The sequence below is a fragment of the Labeo rohita genome, chromosome 5, assembly GCF_022985175.1.
Source record: "Labeo rohita strain BAU-BD-2019 chromosome 5, IGBB_LRoh.1.0, whole genome shotgun sequence".
Lineage (NCBI taxonomy): Eukaryota > Metazoa > Chordata > Actinopteri > Cypriniformes > Cyprinidae > Labeo > Labeo rohita.
The window spans coordinates 8772321-8795516 of NC_066873.1; the positions used below are offsets into that span (position 1 = coordinate 8772321).

At 36.9% G+C, this 23196-nt stretch overlaps 1 protein-coding gene across 9 annotated transcripts in view; it reads right to left on the reverse strand.

Moving 5' to 3' along the window:
- acaca (acetyl-CoA carboxylase alpha) overlaps nucleotides 1-7565 on the reverse strand; it is a 52739-nt gene extending 45174 nt beyond the window's left edge. For all 9 annotated transcript variants that reach the window (XM_051109019.1, XM_051109022.1, XM_051109020.1 and 6 more), the window contains exons 1-2: nucleotides 7375-7565; nucleotides 5107-5362 (exon numbers count right to left, since the gene is read on the reverse strand). In XM_051109019.1, the coding sequence (XP_050964976.1) occupies nucleotides 5107-5333 (227 nt within the window). In that variant the 5' untranslated portion in view covers nucleotides 5334-5362; nucleotides 7375-7565. The remainder of the gene's footprint in view (nucleotides 1-5106; nucleotides 5363-7374) is intronic.
- Nucleotides 7566-23196: the final 15631 nt, after the last annotated feature.

Below are 23196 nucleotides of genomic sequence, written 5' to 3' on the forward strand. Positions count from 1 at the left end.
AATGCTCACCTTGTCTCATCTCTACAATGTGCATGCATAGTCCGTGTAATCTGGGTAAATACATTTAGGGTATGTAGAAAAACTCCCATCTCGTTTTCTTCTTCAACATCAAAATTGTCCTATAATCGCCGTTTTATTTTTTATTTTTGGTCCTCTTTGCATGTTCACTTTGTAAACACTGGGTCAGTACTTCTGCAGCAATGTAGGAGGATTTTGAAGTTGGAGAAGAAAACAAGATGGAAGTTTTGAACCGCAACTGAACCGAAACAAAACATAGACTTAGAGACAGACTTAGACAAAATGAGCGTTTGAGGTTAAAAGGTATATACATTTTTAATTTGTTTCAAAAAAGACCAATAGTTTTGCTAGATAGGAACTTTTTCCTCGGCTGGGATAGTTAAGAGCTATTTGAAGCTGCATTTAAAATGCATTTTGGAAGTTCAAACTTGGGGGCACCATTGAAGTCCATTATATTTCCTCAAGAAACATAATTTCTTATCGACTGGAGAAAGAAAGACATGAACATCTTGGATGACAAAGGGATGAGTAAATTATCTGTAAATTTCTGTTCTGGAAGTGAACTTCTTTAATGTGTGCATTGTCAGTAAATCACACACAGAATTTTCCCTCCCATCTGCATTTTTGTAGAATTGCGCTAACTTGCCCTGTTTAGTAAATCTGGCCCATTATCACCACAATATTACATTTTTCTGATATGTTTAATTAAAGCAATGCAAAAGAAACAGAAAAATCTATATTCACCATTTTATATTTTCTCCCAGAATTTGTCCGACATATTTAATAAATTCCATGACTCTCCTAGGCCTGCAAATCAACCCTGTAAATTCACCCCCTTTTATAAGGGCTTTTTTTTGTTTTGCTTTTGTTTTTTTACGCAGTAAAAACGCAGTAGTAGCGTGATAGATTGCTGAATAGATGGATGTCTTTAAGTGCTGAGAAGGGGAAACAAAATTAATGGAATGGAATACTAACACACTGCATACTACAAACTGTACCACATTGTAGGGGTGGGACAAAATATTGATAGGGCGATATATCGTTGTCCTTCTCCGTGCAATACGAAAATCGAAACGCCGGCAGCAAATATCATAAAATAAGGTGCTCTAAATAGCTTACCCTGCTCCCAGTGTTGCTACTTCTTAGCTCTTTGACAAGACACTCAACACATGAATGAGGGAAACGTGACCATAAGTTATCTAGCCTAAGAATAAGGTTTTTAAAGGGATGGCGGGCAGCAGTGAAAGTAAAATAACAGATGCTCCAGCCACAATTAAGTCCAAAGTCTGAAACCACTTTAGCTTTCATACCATTGATGGGACAAACAAAATCATCAAAGAGTAATAATAATGTTAATAATGCATTATTTGCATGTGCGTTGAAGTCTTGCCTGTTAAACACTTAATTCACGTTCTGACACATGCTTTATACAAGAAGATATTTTGAACAATGTGGGTAACCAAATAGTTGCTGGTCCCCAAAAAAAAAAAAAAAAAAAAAAACACTATGGAAGTCACTGAAGAACCAGCAACTGTCAGGTTTCCCACATTCTTCAAAATAACTTATGTTTAACAGAAGAAAGAAACTCATTCAAGTTTAAACAACCTAGGATCATTGGAAATACGTGCCTCTATATACATTTCTGCAAAACTTAAAAAAAATTTCACTATGTACGAATCACTGCAGTTTCTAGTTGAAATGAACACTAGAGGCAGGAAAACTTTCCTTTTCACACAAAGTATGATTTACAGGTACAGAATTTTGATTAATAAACCTATTTTTCACACAGTTACTTTTAGAATATTATGTTATGACTTCAAAACAATTTTAACACCCTGCGCAATTTGAAAACTGGTACTTCTGAACTCTGTTGTGATATATACTGTTTACAGCTTCATATGCATGAGTTTTCTAAGCTCCGACGATATGGCATTGCACTTGAGAGGTAAAGAACTCCGTCATGAACCCTATGAAACTGGGGTTTCAACAAATGTGTTTTTGTATTACTTTTGCATTTGTTAACACTATCGGGTAGGTTCAGGGTTGGGTTTGGTGTAGGGGATATTTCCAACACGACAGTATTAACGAGTATTAACCTTTAGTGACACTCCCCATATATTTGAATTCGCCACTCTCTGGACATTAAAGTTTAAAACCACCATGAAACGTGAAGTAATTATGGTGTTGCAGAAATGTATACAGAGGCACGCATTTTTATGAGCCTGGATTGGGTTTAAAACAACTCTAGAGTGAGTAAATGACAGAATTTTCATTTTTGCTGATTTTTTGCAGAATTTTTAGCAAGTATTTTTAGACTTGAATAAAGAGAGAACTTAACCTTTTCATAGTTTGACCGATATATAGTAGTCAGCATTTGAAGTGGATCAAAAAAAGTTTATCAAAGTTGTTCCAAGACAAGAACGGGTATTGTTTTAGTTTTAGGACAAATTAGATGAAAGGTTTCGATCCACTTCAAATGTTGACTACTGTAGTGATGTATCATTATACGATTGTCTATCTATTGATTATCGCAGAGTTGCTGTATTGTGATATTATTGGTATTATGAGCCATGTACTGTGATTCGTATCCTATCATGTGGTACCCTTTGATTCTCACCCCTACCTTATACAGCCGAAACAGTGTTGTGAAAAATATCAATCAGCAGCAGTATGCTCTGTGCTGCATATTAAACAGTAGCATGCTACATGCACATTAGCTAAATTTAGGAAAGGGAATCCAGTTATCATCTTGGATATAATAACAGTTTATTTGCATATCCAGTTTTGTGTAAAAATGTCTTAACTTTTGGAAGTCTGATTCCTGAATCAAGAAGACAAATAAGACTTCTGGTTTAGGTTCTTCTGGAAATGCAAGGTCAAGAGCATTGCATTGTGGGATACAAAACATCACACAAGATCCAGGTTGGCAGATGTAGGTCAGTTTGTTATTCAAGCCAAGGAAAATACATACTGTGCATAACATACATTCTGTATACTGCATAAATAGAATTAGTAGTGTAGTACTATGCTATCACGTGCAAGTTGAATTTACAGTATTGCATCATGTCGGAAGTGCTGGCACACACAAAGTGCACCTTTAAGGGGGAAGGACTGGAATGCCTCTCTCCCTCTCCGACTCGATTTTCCTCCTCTTCTTTCCCCTAAGGCAAAAAGAATGTTTTGTACTTCCTTCGCACTTTCCCACCACAGGCCCTCCCCTTGACCAATAGTAGAGCAATATGGGGAGGAGGGGCAAAACTTGGCCCACTCAGGCGGTTTCAGCACCGCCACCCCATCCTATTACACTTCTCAGGGCAGCTCGTACGAGGCCTTAGTCAAACACTGAGGCATGACGTATTATGTAAATTAAATCAGCATTTTATATGTATAAAATCAGAAAACACAAAAACACACTATAAGCAGCTGTACGAGTTTATTATTCTGCTAAATGAATTATGTATTCAGGACACAAGGCAGCCAATAAATAGCAGATTTGCCGGTACTGCACAATCTGTCTTGCCTGCATGTGGTCTGGTCGATGACTATAAGGGGTGGCCACATGTTCTCCATCCCCAGCTGACAGTTTTATGTATTAGAGACAAGTTATATTACTTTTCATAGTAGCAATATTGACAAAACCAGACTAATAGAAAGTGACATGTTTAGACCTAACATTTTAAGGATCCTTGCCTTGTTTTTTATTTTTATTTATTTATTTTTTTTTTTACAGAAAAGTGCAGATAACTGCAGCAATGAGAGATATTTTAAATTCAAAACAAAATGTCTCTGCAGTATTTTTTTTTTTATGTGCCACATAGATACAAAATTCAATATTTTCTATTACATACTATTACATACTATCTAGTTATTGCAGATAAAATTTAGATCCTAAGAATAGATCTACATAATTTTGTGTTTGATGTTGATTTTATTTTTTAACACTTCTCTTTACTTTGAGAATATATTATTATGTGAAATCAGGTTATCATTAACTAAAATTTTAAATTAAAAAAAAAAAAAAACAACACTCAAGACCATTTTATTTCAGCTTATTTGCATTTACTTTACAAGTTGAAGTACTAAAATAACTAAATAGACTACAATGAGAAGCTATATACTGAATATATAAACATAAAAAAATACCCAACAAATTACTTAAACTTTAAAATGAACAAGAAACAGAAAGATAAATTATAATTAACAATATTACCAAAAATTATAAGTATATCAATGATGCTAAAATAACTGTCAAATATAACTGATTACTATGAGAATATATTTCAAATAATCACATTAAAATATTAATATTAGTAATTGGTAGTTTAATAATTAACTACTAAATAAATTGTAAAAATGCCTTTATAAAGGCAAAAAAGCCTCCGACACTAAATTCCAAATTTTAAAACATTCATTTAAAAAAAACATTTAAATAATGAAATAATAATAATAATAATAATAATAATAATAATAAATCACAGCATAGCAAATAACAGCAGGGAATGTTCTGGAGAGTAAACTGTGCTTAACTGTAAAATTCATGACCTGGAATTCTGTGAAGAACTGAATATAAAACAGTCTATATCCTTGAGCATTATACTACCACTATTCCAGGGCAGGCCAAACAGCCTCCTGTGTAACTCCAATCTATTCCTAAAGCATCACCACTTTGACACACTCACACTTAACGGCGCCCATTATGGCATGTCTGTGTGAGACCCCAGTGGGCATAGAGATGGAAAACGCTGCCAAAGACTGGCAGTGCAATCTAACTTAACCAAACACACAGAGAGGCTCTTGTGCACATTTTCACACAGCACAGTGATGAACCCAGACGAACCTTGATGAACCCAGTATCCTGAAGCCACTACTTTGCACAATACTGCTGCATATTTCCCTCATTCTCACATGGGCTAAGAAATGTAATCACTTACATTTAGACAACCAGCATTAGCCTTATCTTGAAACTAGTCTTTTTCAAAGGCCACGTCCCTGATCTCGAGCACCAGGCAGAGCAAGCGTGATACAGGCTTGGTGAAAGTATACATCCATGTCACAATAACTGCAACTGAGTGCACAAGCATCTCTGACCTCATATTGTGCAAGGGTCCGTCCAGGCTGTCGAAACCCATCTCATAAGTGCTGTCTGAACTGACAGAAGAGGGGGAAAGGGAACGCGGATTCTCCTCCATCTGCAGGTCCAGCTTCCCTGCGGTTTCATCCTCAGAGTTTTCCTCGGACACAGAGCCCACGATGAAGCGAGAGTGCAGCGCAGCCACTGCTGGAAGCTTCTTCTCGGTGGAGTCCTGCTCTGCCATACTTAGGCCACGTTGGCAGGCTGCAAGCACTATAACAGGGAGAGAGAAGATCCATCAGTACATATTAAAGCCTTCAAGTCAACAGTTACTACAACAAAAAGATTTCTTAATTAAATATTTGACTTAAATATATGTTCCCAATGAATAGATGACATAAAAACAAAGATAATATGTATCTTTCATTCTACTTGAAGTTGCAATGTAGATACAGATCTTTTCTTTTGTATTGTGACATGCATCTGAGTAAATCAGATTATTGAAAATGTAGTAAGGCAGGCACTTGATTCTATTCATTGGTTGCTGATTGGATGGAGGCAGATTTAAATGCGAACTTGCAGTCGACTTTAAGAAAATGGTGATTTTTAAGTGGACCAAATGATTGGAGAAGCCTGAAATACATCACCAAGAGAAGTCTGTTGTTTCACCAGAAGATCGAGTTATGAAATTTTAGTTAAACATTACAAGCTCAGTGTTCTTAAAAACTATTAATTTATAATAAGATCAATAAGACACATTCAGAAAACGGCAAATTTCCATTTCAAGCAGACTTTAATAAAAGCAAACTGACAGCTTTTTTCCCCAAAAAGTTCTGGTTTCATATGGTAATACCATTCATTTATACAACACCATGTATACCACATTTATCTTAGTGAGTGAGTGATTTATTGAATGCCAGATATGATAAACAAACAGTTGATTCCATGCATTCTCGATTCAACAGGCTACACTCTAGAAATGCATGTTGAAACTTGCTTTACCATAATTACAGTACGTAAAGCAACAGTTATCATCTAATCATGCCTTATTGGGAAAAAAGACAAGTACAGTAACAAGACAGTACTGTACAAACAACACCAATGTACTTTGACCAGTGCAAAGTATTATTTATATACAATTATAGTATATATAAAGATTTTGAATTAACTGAATACAGCTGTTCAATGCTAGTTCATGCTATCTCAGGTACACAAAGTAATAACTTTTGATTTTAATAATGTATTAGTAAATGCTGATTAAGATTAAAATGAATAACCACTTCATACATATTTTTCATTTTTAGTTCATCTTAACTAATGTAGTTAACTAATGCTCATTAAAGTGATACTTATATATCTATTCAGCTTAAATGTATTTTTAGTTACGTTTTATAATTTTAGTTCTTTAACCTCAAATTAAGCAACTTTCTTATATCTAAAGTTTTTCATCTAATATTTCTATTTTGCCTTTATTTAAATTAAAGAAAACAACTGTAATAGTTTTAGTTAATTCCATGACTGTACTACAAATAGTATGATATTTACATGATATGTTGCTAAAATGTTCTTCCCCAATTAGTATCATATCACTTTGGTATCTATTAGTAAATTATGGTATCACACTAACATTGTGTTTTAGGACATGCACTATACACTCTTTATAATACCACGGAAGTAAATATCATTATGTAGCACAATGGACACGCATGGAAACACCATGGTACTATCATCGGTTCGCATCAATGTATCACAAAAACAAGTTCTGTAACAGTAGCTTTATTGTATCTTACCCATATCTTACGTTTGGCTCGATGTGAACCTGTCTGATTACTGTACCTCGATTTAGCAACTCACCTGCAGAACTGACACATGTAAAAAATATAACCGCACCTCATCCAGCCTGATGAACCTGATCAACGAGTCTCAGCATCGCGGACCCTCAACCCTGTGTGAAACTGCGTTTAACAATCTAGCACCTACATTAAGGGCTTATTTCTGCTATCAGTACATAACCGGCTTCCTTCATTCAGTATGATAGTCGTATTATCGTCATCGTTCAAGCATGTGAACTGTCTGTCTCAACTTAAACCGGGAAACAGAGGAATCGGTTCAACCTAGCAAACATGCTAACTCATCCTACCATCACAAACCGTCCTGTCATCTGATCCGCGGAGGTTCGCCAGCCAAAGTCGCTGTTGATGTTTTATAAATCCGTCCAGTATGTGCAGTGTCATATGCAGCGTTACAGTTAGCACTCGCTCCAGGTAATAAGCTTATGTACTCACCGTGCGAAAAGAGTCTGCAAGCAATTCTGAGGCGGGTAAACCAGCGTTTTAATATCGACTGAATTCCCTCCTAATTGAAGCCCATCTCCGTTCCGGTGATGGCTAATAGGCTATATAGCAGCATAATGGTACAGGCTCTGGAGTTCCAGCCTCTTTGACAGCAGCATCACGGTGGTGTGATGCGATGGGGGTTACTTCTGGACGTCGTCCTTTGACCTCATCGATGCAACGACTCACGCTGTATGTGCGGACCAATCGGATTGCGCGCTTCGGTCGGGGCGGGATCACGCATGCAAATAAATAGAAAGGTGTGCCCAATGATTTGACGCTTCGTTAGACGCACGTGTTTTCTGTCATAGAATGCTACCATAAAGCGTAGAGCTGCCATTGTTATTTCTATGAAGAATTAATACAGCAAATCAAAACGACTTTAATATACTTGATGTGGAGCGTTATTGTATGAACTAGAAAAGTAAAGTTCGTAGAGACGAACTTTAAGTTTTGGCTTTACAAAGCTGTGTCTGGAAGTACTATGGCATAATGTAGGTTTTGTCTCATGTAACTAATGTTAAAAATATGTATTAAATGCATTACTGCTTAATCATAAATAACATAACAGCTGTTTAGGTATATTTATATGTAGATAACATTGAGAAACTGTATTTAAAATTAGTAAGAATCAATACATACTGATATAAAAAGAACACAACAATAAATGATGCTTTTATTTATTATGATTGATTTTATTTGACATGCACAAAGAGATGCACACTGAGGCACGCTTTTTAGGTTGGGTTCGTGTTGTAGAGTTTCTAACAATTCACATTGTTCTTTCTCTTAAGATTTTAATTGTGTGATAATTATTAACTACATATGTGTATGTGTGTGTGTGTGTGTGTGTGTATATATATATATATATATATATATATTTATATATTTAATTGTGTATTGATGCAATTCAGTTTTTGGTGCAATGGCCCATGAGGCCCCATGTACTCAGTCCCCCTTTTTCAACACTAGTGACATTTTGCCTGTGCTCAGTGCATGAAGTACTTAACTAGGGAGGTGATCTGTCTGTATCCCATCTAGCAGCTGCCTAGAGTACCACTTAGAAAACCTTCTGGCAACACCCTAGCACCATCTTTTAACATTCAAATAAACAAAACTAGTTCAACCATGAGGGTAAATGTGGGCTGGTGCAACCCTATGCATTGGGGGGGGGACTGCATGATTACTACCCAGGGGGGCCAAAATTGAATTAGCGAAAAGTTTTTCTTTTTCTACTGGATACCACTTAAATTAAATATGGAACGTGATGAGGTCATGTGATAAATGTAACAATAGTGAATGCAGCACACTGCTGCTAGGCAGTAAAATTCAGTAAACAAAACATTCCAAGAGAAATTTTAGTTTTGGAAGTAACTTAATCCATGTTTGTACAATAACAGAATTTGTCAACCCAACATAACAAATCTCTCACATTTTATTGGCAATTTTATTGCCATCCAGCAGTTGATAATCATTGTCGTACTTTAGAACATGTTTCTGATATCTAAACAAATTTGCTGTTTTGATCAGAGTATTTCAAAATGAGCAACCTTGACCTGTTCAGCCCAACTAGAGACACAGAAGCCTGATTCAGATATTGGGTAAGTCATTTAGTTGGAAATCATGCAGTTTTACGTTGTGCAACATATATTATGTAGTCAGAATCAGAATTAATGTTTATTGGGCAATTTATTTACACATACTAGTTGGTTATTTACTTATCCTCATTCCATATCCTCAGTTAGGGTGGGTGATGGCTCATATAACATCCATCCATCCTCCAAATTGCATATCCTTTGTAGGGTCGTGGAAATATATTACTCGAAATTATTAACAAATATTTTAAATTGGACATTGAGTGCCGATAAATGGGAGAGTTAATGCTTATGTTTAACTGTTCGGTTAGTACTGCATATCAACTCGTTTATTGTTCTATCATTTCTCAACTTATCAATTCATGCTCAAACCAGTGTTTTATAGTGGCTATCACACTGTAAAAAGGCACAAAATATGACTAAATCTTTTCTCTCAGTCAACCACTATTCATTTAAAGAGATCTATCATAGAATTACCTACATCAATATATCATTGGTCAGTTTCATATTCAGATCATCTTAAATGATTACTGGGCAGTTTCAGATTAAGGTCATTTTAAATTCACAATTGCTGACTAAAACTGAAGCTCATATTTCATCATTTTTCCTGATTTATTTACTTTGAATTACCAAAGCCTGAGATGTAGCAACATGTACTTTGATGACAGAATCTACCTTTATCCTCACTTGAGCACGTGTAAATGTAGTGAAACTTTAATATTTGCCAGATGGCAACATAATAAAAGTATATTTAGCAAATGTCCTGTTTCAATTACATTTTATACTTAAGGAGAATGCAATCCAAACCATGAGAACGGAACTACAAAACCTAATTTAGCACTGCCATCTGCTGGCAATATCTACAGATGACATTGACTGATGTCATTTTCTCTCTCTCTCTCTCTTTCTCTCTCTCTCTGTTTTGTGTTTCATGATTTATTACAGCTACTGTAGTTCTGTGTCATTTAAGGTTCCAGTGTAATCTTGGCTCATATAGTGTTTGTATGTTTCTACTGTATCTTATTTTAAGGCACAGTAAATGTGCCAAAACATAAACTTTGTAACATAAAATGTGACAACCTGTCCCAGCCTTCCATAAAGTATTTATGCACTTGTTATGGTATTCAATTTTTTTCTGTTTTTTGTTTTTTGTTTTGCCATTGGAATTATTATAGTTCTGTATCTGTAATTAGCTGTAATTTAGAATAATAACACATGAAAAACAAACCAACATCATAATTTTCATATTTGTGTGTTTGCACTTCAAAGCAAAACAGTGTAAAATATAGACTCTCATTTAAAAGCAAACCAAAGATGCTAATGAAACAACTAACTGCACTGTTAGCTGAGAAGGAATACTGGGATGGTATATACAGGTGCATCTCAATAAATTAGAATGTTGTGGAAAAGTTCATTTATTTCAGTAATTCAACTCAAATTGTGAAACTCATGTATTAAATAAATTCAGTGCACACAGACTGAAGCAGTTTAAATCTCAACAAATTAGAATACTTCATAAGACCAATCAAAAAAATATTTTTAGTAAATTGTTTGCCTTCTGGAAAGTATGTTAATTTACTGTATATGTACTCAATACTTGGTAGGGGCTCCTTTTGCTTTAATTACAGCTTCAATCCGGCGTGGCATGGAGGTGATCAGTCTGTGGCATTGCTGAGGTGGTATGGAAGCCCAGGTTTCTTTGACAGTGGCCTTCAGCTCATTTGCATTTTTTGGTCTCTTGTTTCTTATTTTCCTATTGACAATACCCCATAGATTCTCTATGGGGTTCAGGTCCGGTGAGTTTGCTGGCCAGTCAAGCACACCAACACCATGGTCATTTAACCAACTTTTGGTGCTTTTGGCAGTGTGGGCAGGTGCCAAATCCTGCTGGAAAATGAAATCAGCATCTTTAGAAAGCTGGTCAACAGAAGGACGCATGAAGTGCTCTAAAATGTCTTGGTAAACGGGTGCAGTGACTTCAGTTTTCAAAAAACACAGTAGAACAACACCAGCAGATGACATTGCACCCCAAATCATCACAGACTGTGGAAACTTAACACTGGACTTCAAGCAACTTGGGCTATGAGCTTCTCCACCCTTCCTCCAGACTCTAGGACCTTGGTTTCCAAATGAAATACAAAACTTGCTCTCATCTGAAAAGAGGACTTTGGACCACTGGGCAACAGTCCATTTCTTCTTCTCCTTAGCCCAGGTAAGACGCCTCTGACATTGTCTGTGGTTCAGGAGTGGCTTAACAAGAGGAATACGACAACTGTAGCCAAGTTCCTTGACACGTCTGTGTGTGGTGGCTCTTGATGCCTTGACCCCAGCCTCAGTCCATTCCTTGTGAAGTTCACCCAAATTCTTGAATCGATTTTGCTTGACAAGCCTCTCATAGCTGCGGTTCTTTCAGTTGGTTGTGTATCTTTTTCTTCCACACTTTTTCCTTCCACTCAACTTTCTGTTAACATGCTTGGATACAGCACTTTGTGAACAGCTAGCTTCTTTGGCAGTGAATGTTTGTGGCTTACCCTCCTTGTGAAGGGTGTCAATGATTGTTTTCTGGACAAGTGTCAGATCAGCAGTCTTCCCCATGATTGTGTGGACTAGTGAACCAAACTGAGAGACCATTTTGAAGGCTCAGGAAACCTTTGCAGGTGTTTTGAGTTGATTAGCTGATTGGCATGTCACCATATTCTAATTTGTTGAGATGGAGTGAATTGGTGGGTTTTTGTTAAATGTGAGCCAAAATCACCACAATTAAAAGAACCAAAGTGTGGATCACAGTGTGTAATGGTTTGTCTAAGTACTTCTGTGTTGAAGCTATTTAGTAGTGACCATGAAATCTGTACTCAGGTGCACACATTTGATGTTGTTCATCTCTCTCAGCTTGCTTCAGGCTTGTTTGTCTTCAAATGTTTCAGCAGTCACACTGCAGCCTCATCAGCTCTTTCGTGGCTTGTGTTATTCAACACTGCATTGATCAATTATGTCTGTCCATATGCCAGCAGTTCTTGTTGGTGTTTATGTCATTCTTTACTTTTTGAAAGGCCTGCTGATACTTCATCCCTTTTTTAGGGTAGAGTGTAACCTGGAATGTTGACCATTCTTCTGAAAGCTTCTTACACCATTGACAGTATAGTGTTTTGTCTTTATCCATGTCTTTATCCCACTTGTATTTTATGTCTTGCAGTGCCACAAAATCTTGGTTTTGCATATTTTGCAGGTTATAACCAGTGTTGGGAAGGTTACTTTGGAAATGTAACAGGTTACTCTAGTTTTAAATATAATAAGTAGTGTAACTTTTCAATTGCTTTATTAAAGTAATGTAACTTATTACTTTTGATTACTTTTCTAAATGTCTAATATTTTCAACTGTTAATCATTTTAAAACATTTAAACCAGGCAGAGTTAACCTTACAGTAGCACTCAACACTGATTACTGTCAGACTTTATCACTTGAATTAAGATTATAATAGGTAAGGGATAATATACATCTGTATTTTGCAATAACAACTGGCTGGATGTACATTATCCCACTTATTACACAACTGATGGCCACAAAAGTAAATAATTAGACATGAAACACTGATCTGAGTTTAAATATGTGAATGCAAAGCTTCCATGAAGAAATCAGTTGCTAGCAAGTGGCAAGTTGACAGAATTAAGAAACTGTACACATAATATTGAATTGAGTTTTAATACTTTATTAGCTAACCAAATGTAAAGCTTCCACCAAGAAAAACTATCAAGCGTATAGCGCCGACTTGCCCGGATGAGTCTGAGTTATTGGCTTTTACCAGTTGTAATCAGGGAATAACACACCTTGGAATGTCTTGACTGACCAATCAGAATCAAGCATTCCACAGAGCCGTGTAGTAATTTTATTTAAAGCACAGCCGCCACAAATTCAGACTTAACACCTCTTATTTACTTTGATATCTTTCTGAGGTTAAACACAGATTTGAAATTATAACAAGAAATAGTTTAAAATGACTCAGAACATGTTCTGCAGTTTTTGTCATCACATTGACACAGAGCAGCACAAAGTGCACAGCTGATCATTGTCCAAGCTGATTAGACACGCAGTACCTATTTAGAGAAAAAGAGCACCTGTCTAAGCCACGTAATCACCACGTAATCACTGGGTTTGATAACTAGTAAATTACTTTTATAATAGATAGTGGAAAGCAGATGTTAGATGACAGCTTTGATACATTATCATCATTCTCACATATTGATTTGATATTGTTTTATCCTTGAACTGAATGAGGTGAGTTGTCCTGTATTATCTGTAATTTACTAGTGTTTGTTCCTCACACCTGACTGACAACCACAGATGTATTCCTGAATAAAATTAATAAATATAAATTAGTCAAGTCAAGCATATTATCACAGCTTTTGACATTTATATATGACTGTATGTATGTATTTATGTATTTATTTTATTTTATTTTATTTTATTTTATTTATTTACTTATTTATTTTAGTTAGTAAAATTCTGGCTGCACTTCGGTACTTTATTTTTTTTCCAGTAGAGGCCAGCAGAGACCATTGTTAACACACCAAATACTAACGCTTATGCAAGCCATGGTGATGCTAACTAACAAGTTTTAACTAATAGGTATGTTTTTTTTTTCTTTTTTTTTTTAGATTTTGCCCCCCTTGACATTAATTTTCTATACTAATAAGATATGAGAGATACATAATTAGTGTTATGAGATTACAAGTGATTACAACTTGTTGGGTGTGATTAAATTACTAGTTTAATGTATTTGCATCATATTTTACACGATTGACAGCTAATTTTATTTGTAATAGTTCACCCAAAAGTGATTTTTTTTTTACATTTACACACCATCTCGTTATATGGACAAAACACTTAAACATTCTTCAAAATATGTTTGTGTGTGTGTTTCACAGAAAAAGTCAGTCATACATATTTGGAATGAGTAAGGGTTAGTAAATGATGACCAAATTGTTATTTTTTGGATGAACAAGTATAGACCATTAAATGAGATGTTGCAACACTGCGTATTACACATCGTTTCCCCTCAAAGCAGATGCCACAAACACCAATGAAAAGAATCTGTGTTGATGTCTTCACCCATCACACAGTGGAACATATTGCTTACTAGTGGCACAATGAGGCTGGGTGACTTTAGTTACACGTTCCTGTGGACTGGCAGACTGTAACAATGGCTACAGAGGCCCTGGTCCCTACATCTCTGTGATAAGGCCACGATCTGGTTTCACTCCATCCTGCTGGTGCTGACTGACATCCTTGAATGCAGCTTTTGATGCAAGGCTCCAGTTTAATTAAAGCATTTACCCAGAGATCTGCAGAGAAGTCTGCTGATAAATACTGAATGGAGTTCATCCATGGCATGATGGGAACAGACAGGTACTTTGTGCCTGGATACGATTAGGCAGAATTCTGAGTTTTGCAGCATTCTCAGATCTTGTTTATAGTGTTTATTGGGCCTAGGTGCGGAAAGTAGTTCTGGATCAGAAACGCTCGGGCCGGAGCTCTGCCAACACGTTGAGCCTTTGTGGCCCTGAGTAACGGGCAGTGTGAGATTTCACACGGTCGAAACATGGCACTGACTCTCTGGTGTCAGGGTGGCAGTGTTAGAGCGAGGCGGGATCAGCTCTCTATCCACTGGGGCTGATATCAGGGTGTCAGGCTACCTGTGTGGGCTTGCAGGAGTGTGATAAAGTCACTAGCAATCCATCTGCCCGCTGGTGCGACCCCTGAACCCCAAAGCCGTCTTGTCTTTGAGCTTGAATGCTCACGGTTCGCCGTAGCTTTGAAGCGAGGCACTCTTGCGGTGCGCTTCTGTCCTGATGTGTGACAGTGGTGAAATCGATGGAGAAAGGGAAAGCTTAATGTAGACTTTGCTATCTGCATTCCACGCTGACTGCTGCCCAACAACGAAATGCTCTGATAGTTTGTATGGCATCTGAGAGAGGGGGCTGAGGGGTGGACGGGTAGAGGCAGGTAACAGATACCCTTCTGTCACCTGTTCCTTACACCACCACTGACAACAAGGACCCCCATTCACAACCCACCCTCCTATTCTTCCCTTCAACTATGAATAAGTAATCATTCCATCCAAGAGGCGAGCAGGGAACTTGGACCGGACCATTTCATGTGGCAGCCGTGGGTAAAGCGATCCCCCCATCATGGGCAACCGGAGCCGGAGAGGGCCTCTTCTTCAGCCTGTCTGTAACCCAACCTGTAGCTCTCGCTCTCTCTGTTTACCTGCTGCATCAGGCCGGCCCTTTATTCCAGTGAGTGGCAGCTCAGAGGGGCTCACTTTCACCTCTGTACTACGGCACATTGTAATATTTAATGGCAAACAAGCTGGAAGGGGAGCGTGGGTAACTGGACCCTGTGGTTTCCACCAAGAAATGGAAGCTTAAAAGACAGTTTGATCTCTGCCGTTGTAGCGCAACACACGCTGAAGCACAACATTTGTTTTGGAGATATAACTGTGGTGGTTTGCCATGAAATAAATACAGAGCAGTTGGGAAAGACAGAATTTTTGAGTATTTGTAGTAATGGGCTTTGAAGGGTGTAAGATCCTATCCAGTAGATCCAAACTAAATAGGGGCTTATTGGAAAACTGTACTTTAACAAGTTTTGCAAAACTCCAAAAAGGTACCTATACATACAGTTCACTGCAGTTTCCAGCTAAAAAGTAAACACCAACAACTTTTATTCCGTTTCACACAAATTACACTTACAGGGGAAGTTTATCAATTAATAATGGGTTATTTTCATATGGTCCCTTGAACAACACTCAGTACACGAGACCTCACAGCACTTTTTACAATAGTACATGATTTGTTAATTAATTTTGATGTTTACATCTCATAATCAGCTTCATATGCATAGCTTTTCCAAAGTAGTTCTCAGAAACATACTGTAAATCACAATAAAAGAGCTTAAAAACGCACTAAAATGGCATGGTTGCTACAGAAAATGCATTAACCTTTTAGCGCCCCTCACCATATGTTTTATTCGAACTGCCTCAACTCATACAACAAAAGAGAGAGAGAGTGAGAATGTACGTTTATACAGTTGATGTCAAAAGTTTACATACACCTTGCTCAATCTGCAAAATGTTATTTTACCAAAATAAAAGGAATCATACAAAATTCATGTTATTTTCTATTTAGTACTGACCTGAATAAGATATTTTACATGAAAGATGTTTACATATAGTCCACAAAATAGTTGAATTTTAAAAAATGACCCCGTTCAAAAGTTTGATTCTTAATATTGTGTTGTTACCTGAATGTTCTACTTTTTTTTTTTTTTTTTTTTTTTTTAAAGTTCATGAGTTTCTTGTCTGCTCTGAACAGCTAAACTGCCCACTGTTCTTCAGATAAATTCTTCAAGTCCCACAAATTCTTTGATTTTTTTAGCATTTGTGTGTATTTGAACTCTTTCCAACAATGACTGTATGATTTTGAGATCCATCTTTTACACTGAGGACAACTGAGGGACTCATATGCAACTATTAAAGAAGGTTCAAATGCTCACTGATGCTTTCGAGCAGAATGAAGATGTGTACATTTTTCTTATTTTGCTTAAATTTTGTTTGATCCTTCTGTAATAGTTGCAAATGAGTCCCTCAGTTTCCTCAGTGTGAAAAGATGGATCTCAAAATCATACAGTCACTGCTGGAAAGGGTTCAAACACACACAAAAAAGCTGAAAAACTAAAAAATTTGTGGGACCTGAAGGATTTTTCTGAAGAACAGTGGGCAGTTTAACAGTTCACGACAAACAATGAATGATGTGGATTATTCAGGTAACAACACAGTATTAAGAATCAAGTGTATGTAAACTTTTGAATGTGGTCATTTTTATAAATTCAACTATTATTTTCTCTTGTGACTTATATGTAAACTTATTTCATGTGAAATATCTTCAGGTTAGTACCAAATAAAAAAATAACATGCATTTTGTATAATCCCTCTTATTTTGGAAAAATAATTAACATTTTGCAGAATCTGCAAGGCATGTGTAAACTTTTGACCTCAAATGTATTATTAAATGAATTCAATTATAGTTATATTATTTTATTGAACGAACCAACATCTTTATTATCTTTCTGTTGATTAAGCTGTTTTTATAGAGTGCAAAGTCATCATGAAAAAAAAATATCTCTCTGTCAGATGAGTAACAGAGATGGTGTTGTAACGAATCCAAAACCCAGGATCCAGAGTTTTAAAACTAGGTCAACACTAGTTGTTAATGTTATTACCATAAATTCTTATACATTCTTGTACTTCCCTAAGTCAGAAAAGGCTGGCTACATCTGCAATAGATCTGAGAAATCCTTTTATTCATCATTAACGCTCAAGCGCCATCATGTGAATATACCTAACAGCAGACCAATTGATCTACCTTTTCAAAAGATGAATGAACAAATCTGATCCATGTGAACAGTAAATTAATGTTTGTGCTAATCAATAAAAAGGTTTGCTACCATGATGCAATGGTTCTTTCAGCAACATTAAACTAACTGAGTGTTTCCATCACCTGCGGGTAAATACTTTACACACAATAGAGGGCTTTGTGAATGAATAAATGATTGGATGGATGAATAAAATGACATGTGAATGAGTGAATGAGTCATTGCATTATACAGCACACACCCTGTACACGTGCCGGATGTGATAGCACTCGCCTCAAACTGCAGTATATGAAATACAGAACCCATCTGAATGCTTTCATCAGCGATTTAGTGAGCTTTTTGCTTTTTTGAAATAACAGGTATTAATTCCAAAGTATCTGGGTCATTTGAAATTAAATTAAATGAGTTATTCAGAGATATTTTGCTTGGTACAGATGTGACAAGTATTGCAGCAGTACAATATCTCAACAATCAGAATACAATGGCTGCCACAGTTTCCCTGGATCTCCTTACAAGCTCTACACACAGTCCACTTTCAGCTTCACACTGATAAATACTGCAGACAGCAATGTTCAGCATCAATTATTCACTGTCTTTCCAGCTGCTAGTTTGCTGGCCAAAATGATGTAGTCTACTCTTTAAACCATAAAAGATTTTATATTTAACACGTGTCATTGTGCATTTATTACTATACAGGATAACAGGCAGGTATGTTGTAAGAAAACTGGAACTGACCTAGATGTGAATCTATATCAGTGCTGTTTTTATTAACTGACTTGGTTGTAGTTTTTTCAACCTAAAGCTCTGGAACACACTACGAAGTCGTGAGTCATGTGGAGGTCTCCTGCTTTTTCGCTTGCTGTTTTTCTCAACTACAACAGTGGTGCCAAGTGGAGCATTCAAGCACTGCCAAGAGAAGTTTTCTGCTGACTGCGAGAGGAACTTGTACTTGACCTCTTCGCCACATTTCCAAGCCAGTGAAGATGCTTTTTGATTGCTCAGGCACGCTCAGTGAAGAGGAAAATCCACATTGCGAAGACAGGAGGGGAGATCGACAGAGTCCAGAGGCTTTTAGATCAATGCTTTCCCCAGGAGAATCACTGACTTTTCCCATGCTACAGCAGAAAACATATCCCTCAATGATTTCATTACTGGGGAAAGTGAGAATTCAGTTTCAAAATAAGTGCACTAAAAAGGCAAAATGATTCACTCTACAGTACTCTCTCCAACTTACTGCAAAGATTATCAGGTTTTTCACATATGAAGTGGGTTAATAATAGTTATTCTTCAAATTTGAAACATGCTGACATAGAGTATTGTTTTGGAATAAAGCCTTGGATTGTTCCTTCAGTGGTTGTGGCAGAAATGAATATTGTTCCTTTATACTTGCTCACTAGAATAAGTAAAAAAAATAACTGATCTGCTGCAGTACAGCTTGTTTGAAGTGACAGGAGGACCTAAGGGAAAACACCCTCATCTTCCACTTCACTAGATCTAGGGCAGGACACTCAGGTTGCATCTCATTTACATTTGACAGCTCACTCCAATCTTAAAGTTGAACACAATCCGGCCTAAAAGGAGATTCTAAGATTACCATAATTTACCATGTCTTCGTCACCCCTCAGTGTACCACCAAGATTGACCAGTCGTAATGTTAGGAAAGAGTGCTGTACAAGGAAAAATTAAATAGCACTACCTTCCTTACCTACTAAGTCAAGTATCACTTGATTACAAGAGTCTATGACAGAAAGCCACAAACATGTTTTTTTGTTGTTGTTGTTTTTTTGTTTGTTTGTTTTTGGTAACACCTTACAATAAGATTTTATTTGTTAACCTTAGATAATTAAATTAGTTAACATGAACGAACAATGAAAAATACTTCTAAAGCATTCATTAATCTTACATGATGTTTTCAAGATTTACTAATCCATTATAAAAATCAACATTCGTATCTGTTAATATTGATTACTGGATCTGAGCTAACATAAACTAAAACTGAACAGTTGAAATTAAAAATTATAAATGATGTAACAAATGTATTGCGCATTTGGGACATACTTGTAAGGTGTTTTTAATTATTTTAATTTTTTTTTTTATTGTTATTACTATTTGCTTCAGGTTAGAGCTAAGATCACTGAATAAATAAACTTTTTGCACTTTACCACTGAATACAGTTTCACATAAATAATAATAAAAAGACAATAAAAACATGCTTTATTATATCTTCAGTTTGTTTATTAATCAACGCAATAAGGATCCCTCCTTCGTAATAATTTTTTTATGACTTTAACAACAACAAATTGCATTTTTGACATAGAACACGTTCATCAATTACATGACATACAGTAAATATTGAATTTCTTTGCCAGAAATAATGCACAAAGCATGCATAAATAAATAAACAACAGTTATAAAACATTTTATACATGGCATATCTGAATAGGCATAACATTATGACCACTGACAGGTGAAGTGAATAACACTGATTATCTCCTAATCATGGCACCTGTTAGTGGGTGGGATATATTAGGCAGCAAGTGAACATTTTGTCCTTGAAGTTGATTTGTTAGAAGCAGGAAAAATGTGCAAGCGTAAGGATTTAAGCGAGTTTGACAAGGGCCAAATTTTGATGGCTAGATGCCTGGGTCAGAGAATCTCCAAAACAGGCCCATGTGGTACGATCCAACAGACAAGCTACTGTAGCTCAGATTGCTCAAGAAGTTAATGCTGGTTCTGTTAGAAAGGTGTCAGAATACAAAGTGCATCGCAGTTTGTTGTGTATGGGACTACAAAGCCGCAGACAAGTCAGGGTGCCCATACTGGCCACTGTCCACTGCCGAAAGTGGCAACAGTGGGCACGTAAGCATCAGAACTGGACCACGGAGCAATGGAAGAAGGTGGCCTGGTCTGATGAATCATGTGGATGACCAAGGTGTGTCACTTGCACTGCCCTCCAAAAGTTTGGATACACCCCTGGCAAAGTGTGGTTTTGGACGATATCAGCATAAATCCTTATCATTTTTTTGTGCAAATACATTAAAGTAACTTGACATTATCATTGAAGACCAACAATAATAGTTTTCATTTTGATTACATAATAATGGCAATATATACATGTCAAAGTCAGACTTGCCCCTTTGCCAGCTATGATGTCTGGTTACTGGTTTAAACTTGGCCCAGGTTTTGAAAAGATTTTTGGGTCAGCACACCTTAATAGCTTCAACAATTGATTGCCAGTTAAGTTTAGAATACAATGAATTTAGGCCCAGATTATGCAGAGATGTAATAGCTGCTGATGGTGGATATTTTGATGAATCGAAAATGTAATTTTTTTCTATGTATAAACTGTTTATGTAATAAAATATGTTTCGTAGTTTGTGTTGTCCCTTATCAGTGCAAAATGATCACAAATTAACTTCCCACTTTGGGAAGAAGGATGTCAGCCATGTGGATGTTACTTGGACATGTACCACCTACTTAAGCACTGCTGCAGACCATGTACACCATTTCATGGAAACAGTATTCCCTTGTGGCTGCGGCCTCTTTTGGCAGGATAATGTACCCTGTTACAAAGCAAAAATGCTTCAGGAATGGTTTGAGGAGCACAAAAACATGTTTGAGGTGTTGTCTTGTCCTCCAAATTCCACAGATCTCAGTCCAATCGAGCATCTGTGGGATGTGCTGAACAAACAAGTCCGATACATGGAGACCCCACCTCGCAACCTACAGGACTTAAAGGATCTGCTGCTAACATCTTGATGCTAGATACCAAGCACATCTTCAGGGTTCTAGTGGAGTCTATGCCTTGATGGGTCAGGGCTTGGTTTTGGCAGCAAAACCAGCACAATATTAGGAAGGTAGTCGTAATGTTATGTCTGATCAGTGTATACACCAAAAACAGTTTGAACATTGTTATTATTCCTGATCTGAAGCATAAAAGGGGAATGAATGACTAAATTGTTGAGTCAGACAGACTCTGTCACAAATCCAAAAAGCCTAAGTTAGCTATGGTCTAACTGGAAACACAAACAACATGAATAGAGCACTTAGCTGCAAAACACGCCTTATAGTCAACAGTAGGGTAATAAAAGCTAGGTAGAGGGTTAAAAAAAGTATTGTCTGACATTTCAGCTCAGTCCCTCCTAGCATGTGGTCTCACGTGCGTTTAAGGATCATTGCCAGTGGTGAGGCCTGCCTTTTGCCCATATGTAAGCTGTCAAATTGAATCGCGTGCTGCTTTCTGATAGAATACGGATGATTTAATCACTCGGGGTACTGGCCTTTACTTTTGGTGAAGAGATCCCTCATAGCAGACACTTCCAGCCCCTGGTGCCCCAAAGATGGAAATGCTCCTGTCAGGAAACTGCTGGCCTATAATGGCCCACTGTTTGACTGGTTGAATGATGGGGATTTCTGCCTGATTACCCATACTAGTGTTGGCTCTGCAGTAGCTGACACAGAGACCTGTCCGATTTCAGATTTGCCATTTACACCATTGCCACTAGCCTCATGATTTTCATATACATCAGTGTTGACAGGGATCTGATGGCATGCATATACAATGCTGTGCACTACATATACCACCGGTCACATCTGCTTGCTATTGCTGCATGGATTAGATATTTCTGTGTAATGTGGGTGTCAGCTTTTTGTGTAGTGAACAGGAATGCACATCCTCCTCACAGCTGGTCCAAATAATAATGGTTTCCAGAAAATGTACTGCATAACAAAAAACAACTGATACAGTAATCCGTAAGGTGGCCATATGAAACAACTGTATGTGAAGTATATGTGATAGGTTAATTTCAATCATAAAAAACTCACGGAATAGTTTTAGCATGTTAATGAATATGTTAATGTTTTTTGGTGTTTGTGGATTAGATCTACACACGCTGCTGCTTTAGAGAAAGTATGGGCTTGCTACTGCTAATAGATATACATATATGATGATATTGGCATGTAAGATATGCTGCTGCTACATGAATAGGCACACATAAATCCCATAGTAAATGTAGACAGGTGGAGCTGGGGGAGGTGGAGAGTTTCAGACGAACTCAAATCCATGCTGTAGGACCAGCATCTCACAGTCAACACTGAACTGACTCAAGCAGAATAATGACACTGTTGTCTTCTGTAGAGCTGCTTGTAGCTAAACTGAACTTCATAGTTTCATAATTGATTAACTTTACACAGTTTTGGAACTGAACTGAACCAACACCAAACTGACTTGAACTAAATAATGACACTGAGTTTTGTTGTGGATCATGTGACACAGCAGCCACAACAGACTTTTGTTTTGTTTATTTTTCCCTTTTTATTTGAAAGATTCCCAAACGCATTAACTATATCATGGAATATCTTGATTCTCACCTTTATTGAAGTAGTTCACTTCCAGAACAAAAATTTACAGATAATTTACTCACTCCCTTATCATCTGAGATGTTTGTATCTTTCTTTCTTCAGTCGGTAAGAAAATATGTTTCTAGAGGAAAACATTTCAGGATTTTTCTCCATATAGTGGACTTCAAAGGTGCCTCCAAGTTTGAATTTCCAAAATGCAGTTTACATGCAGCTTTAAATGGCTCTAAACAATCCCAGCCGAGGAAGAAGGGTCTTATCTAGCAAAACGATCTGTCATTTTCGAAACAAACTGACAATTTATGTACTTTTAACCTCAAACGCTCGTCTTGTCTAAGTCTGCCTGAACTCTGTTTTTCCGGTTCATTACAGTCATTACAGTTAGGGTTT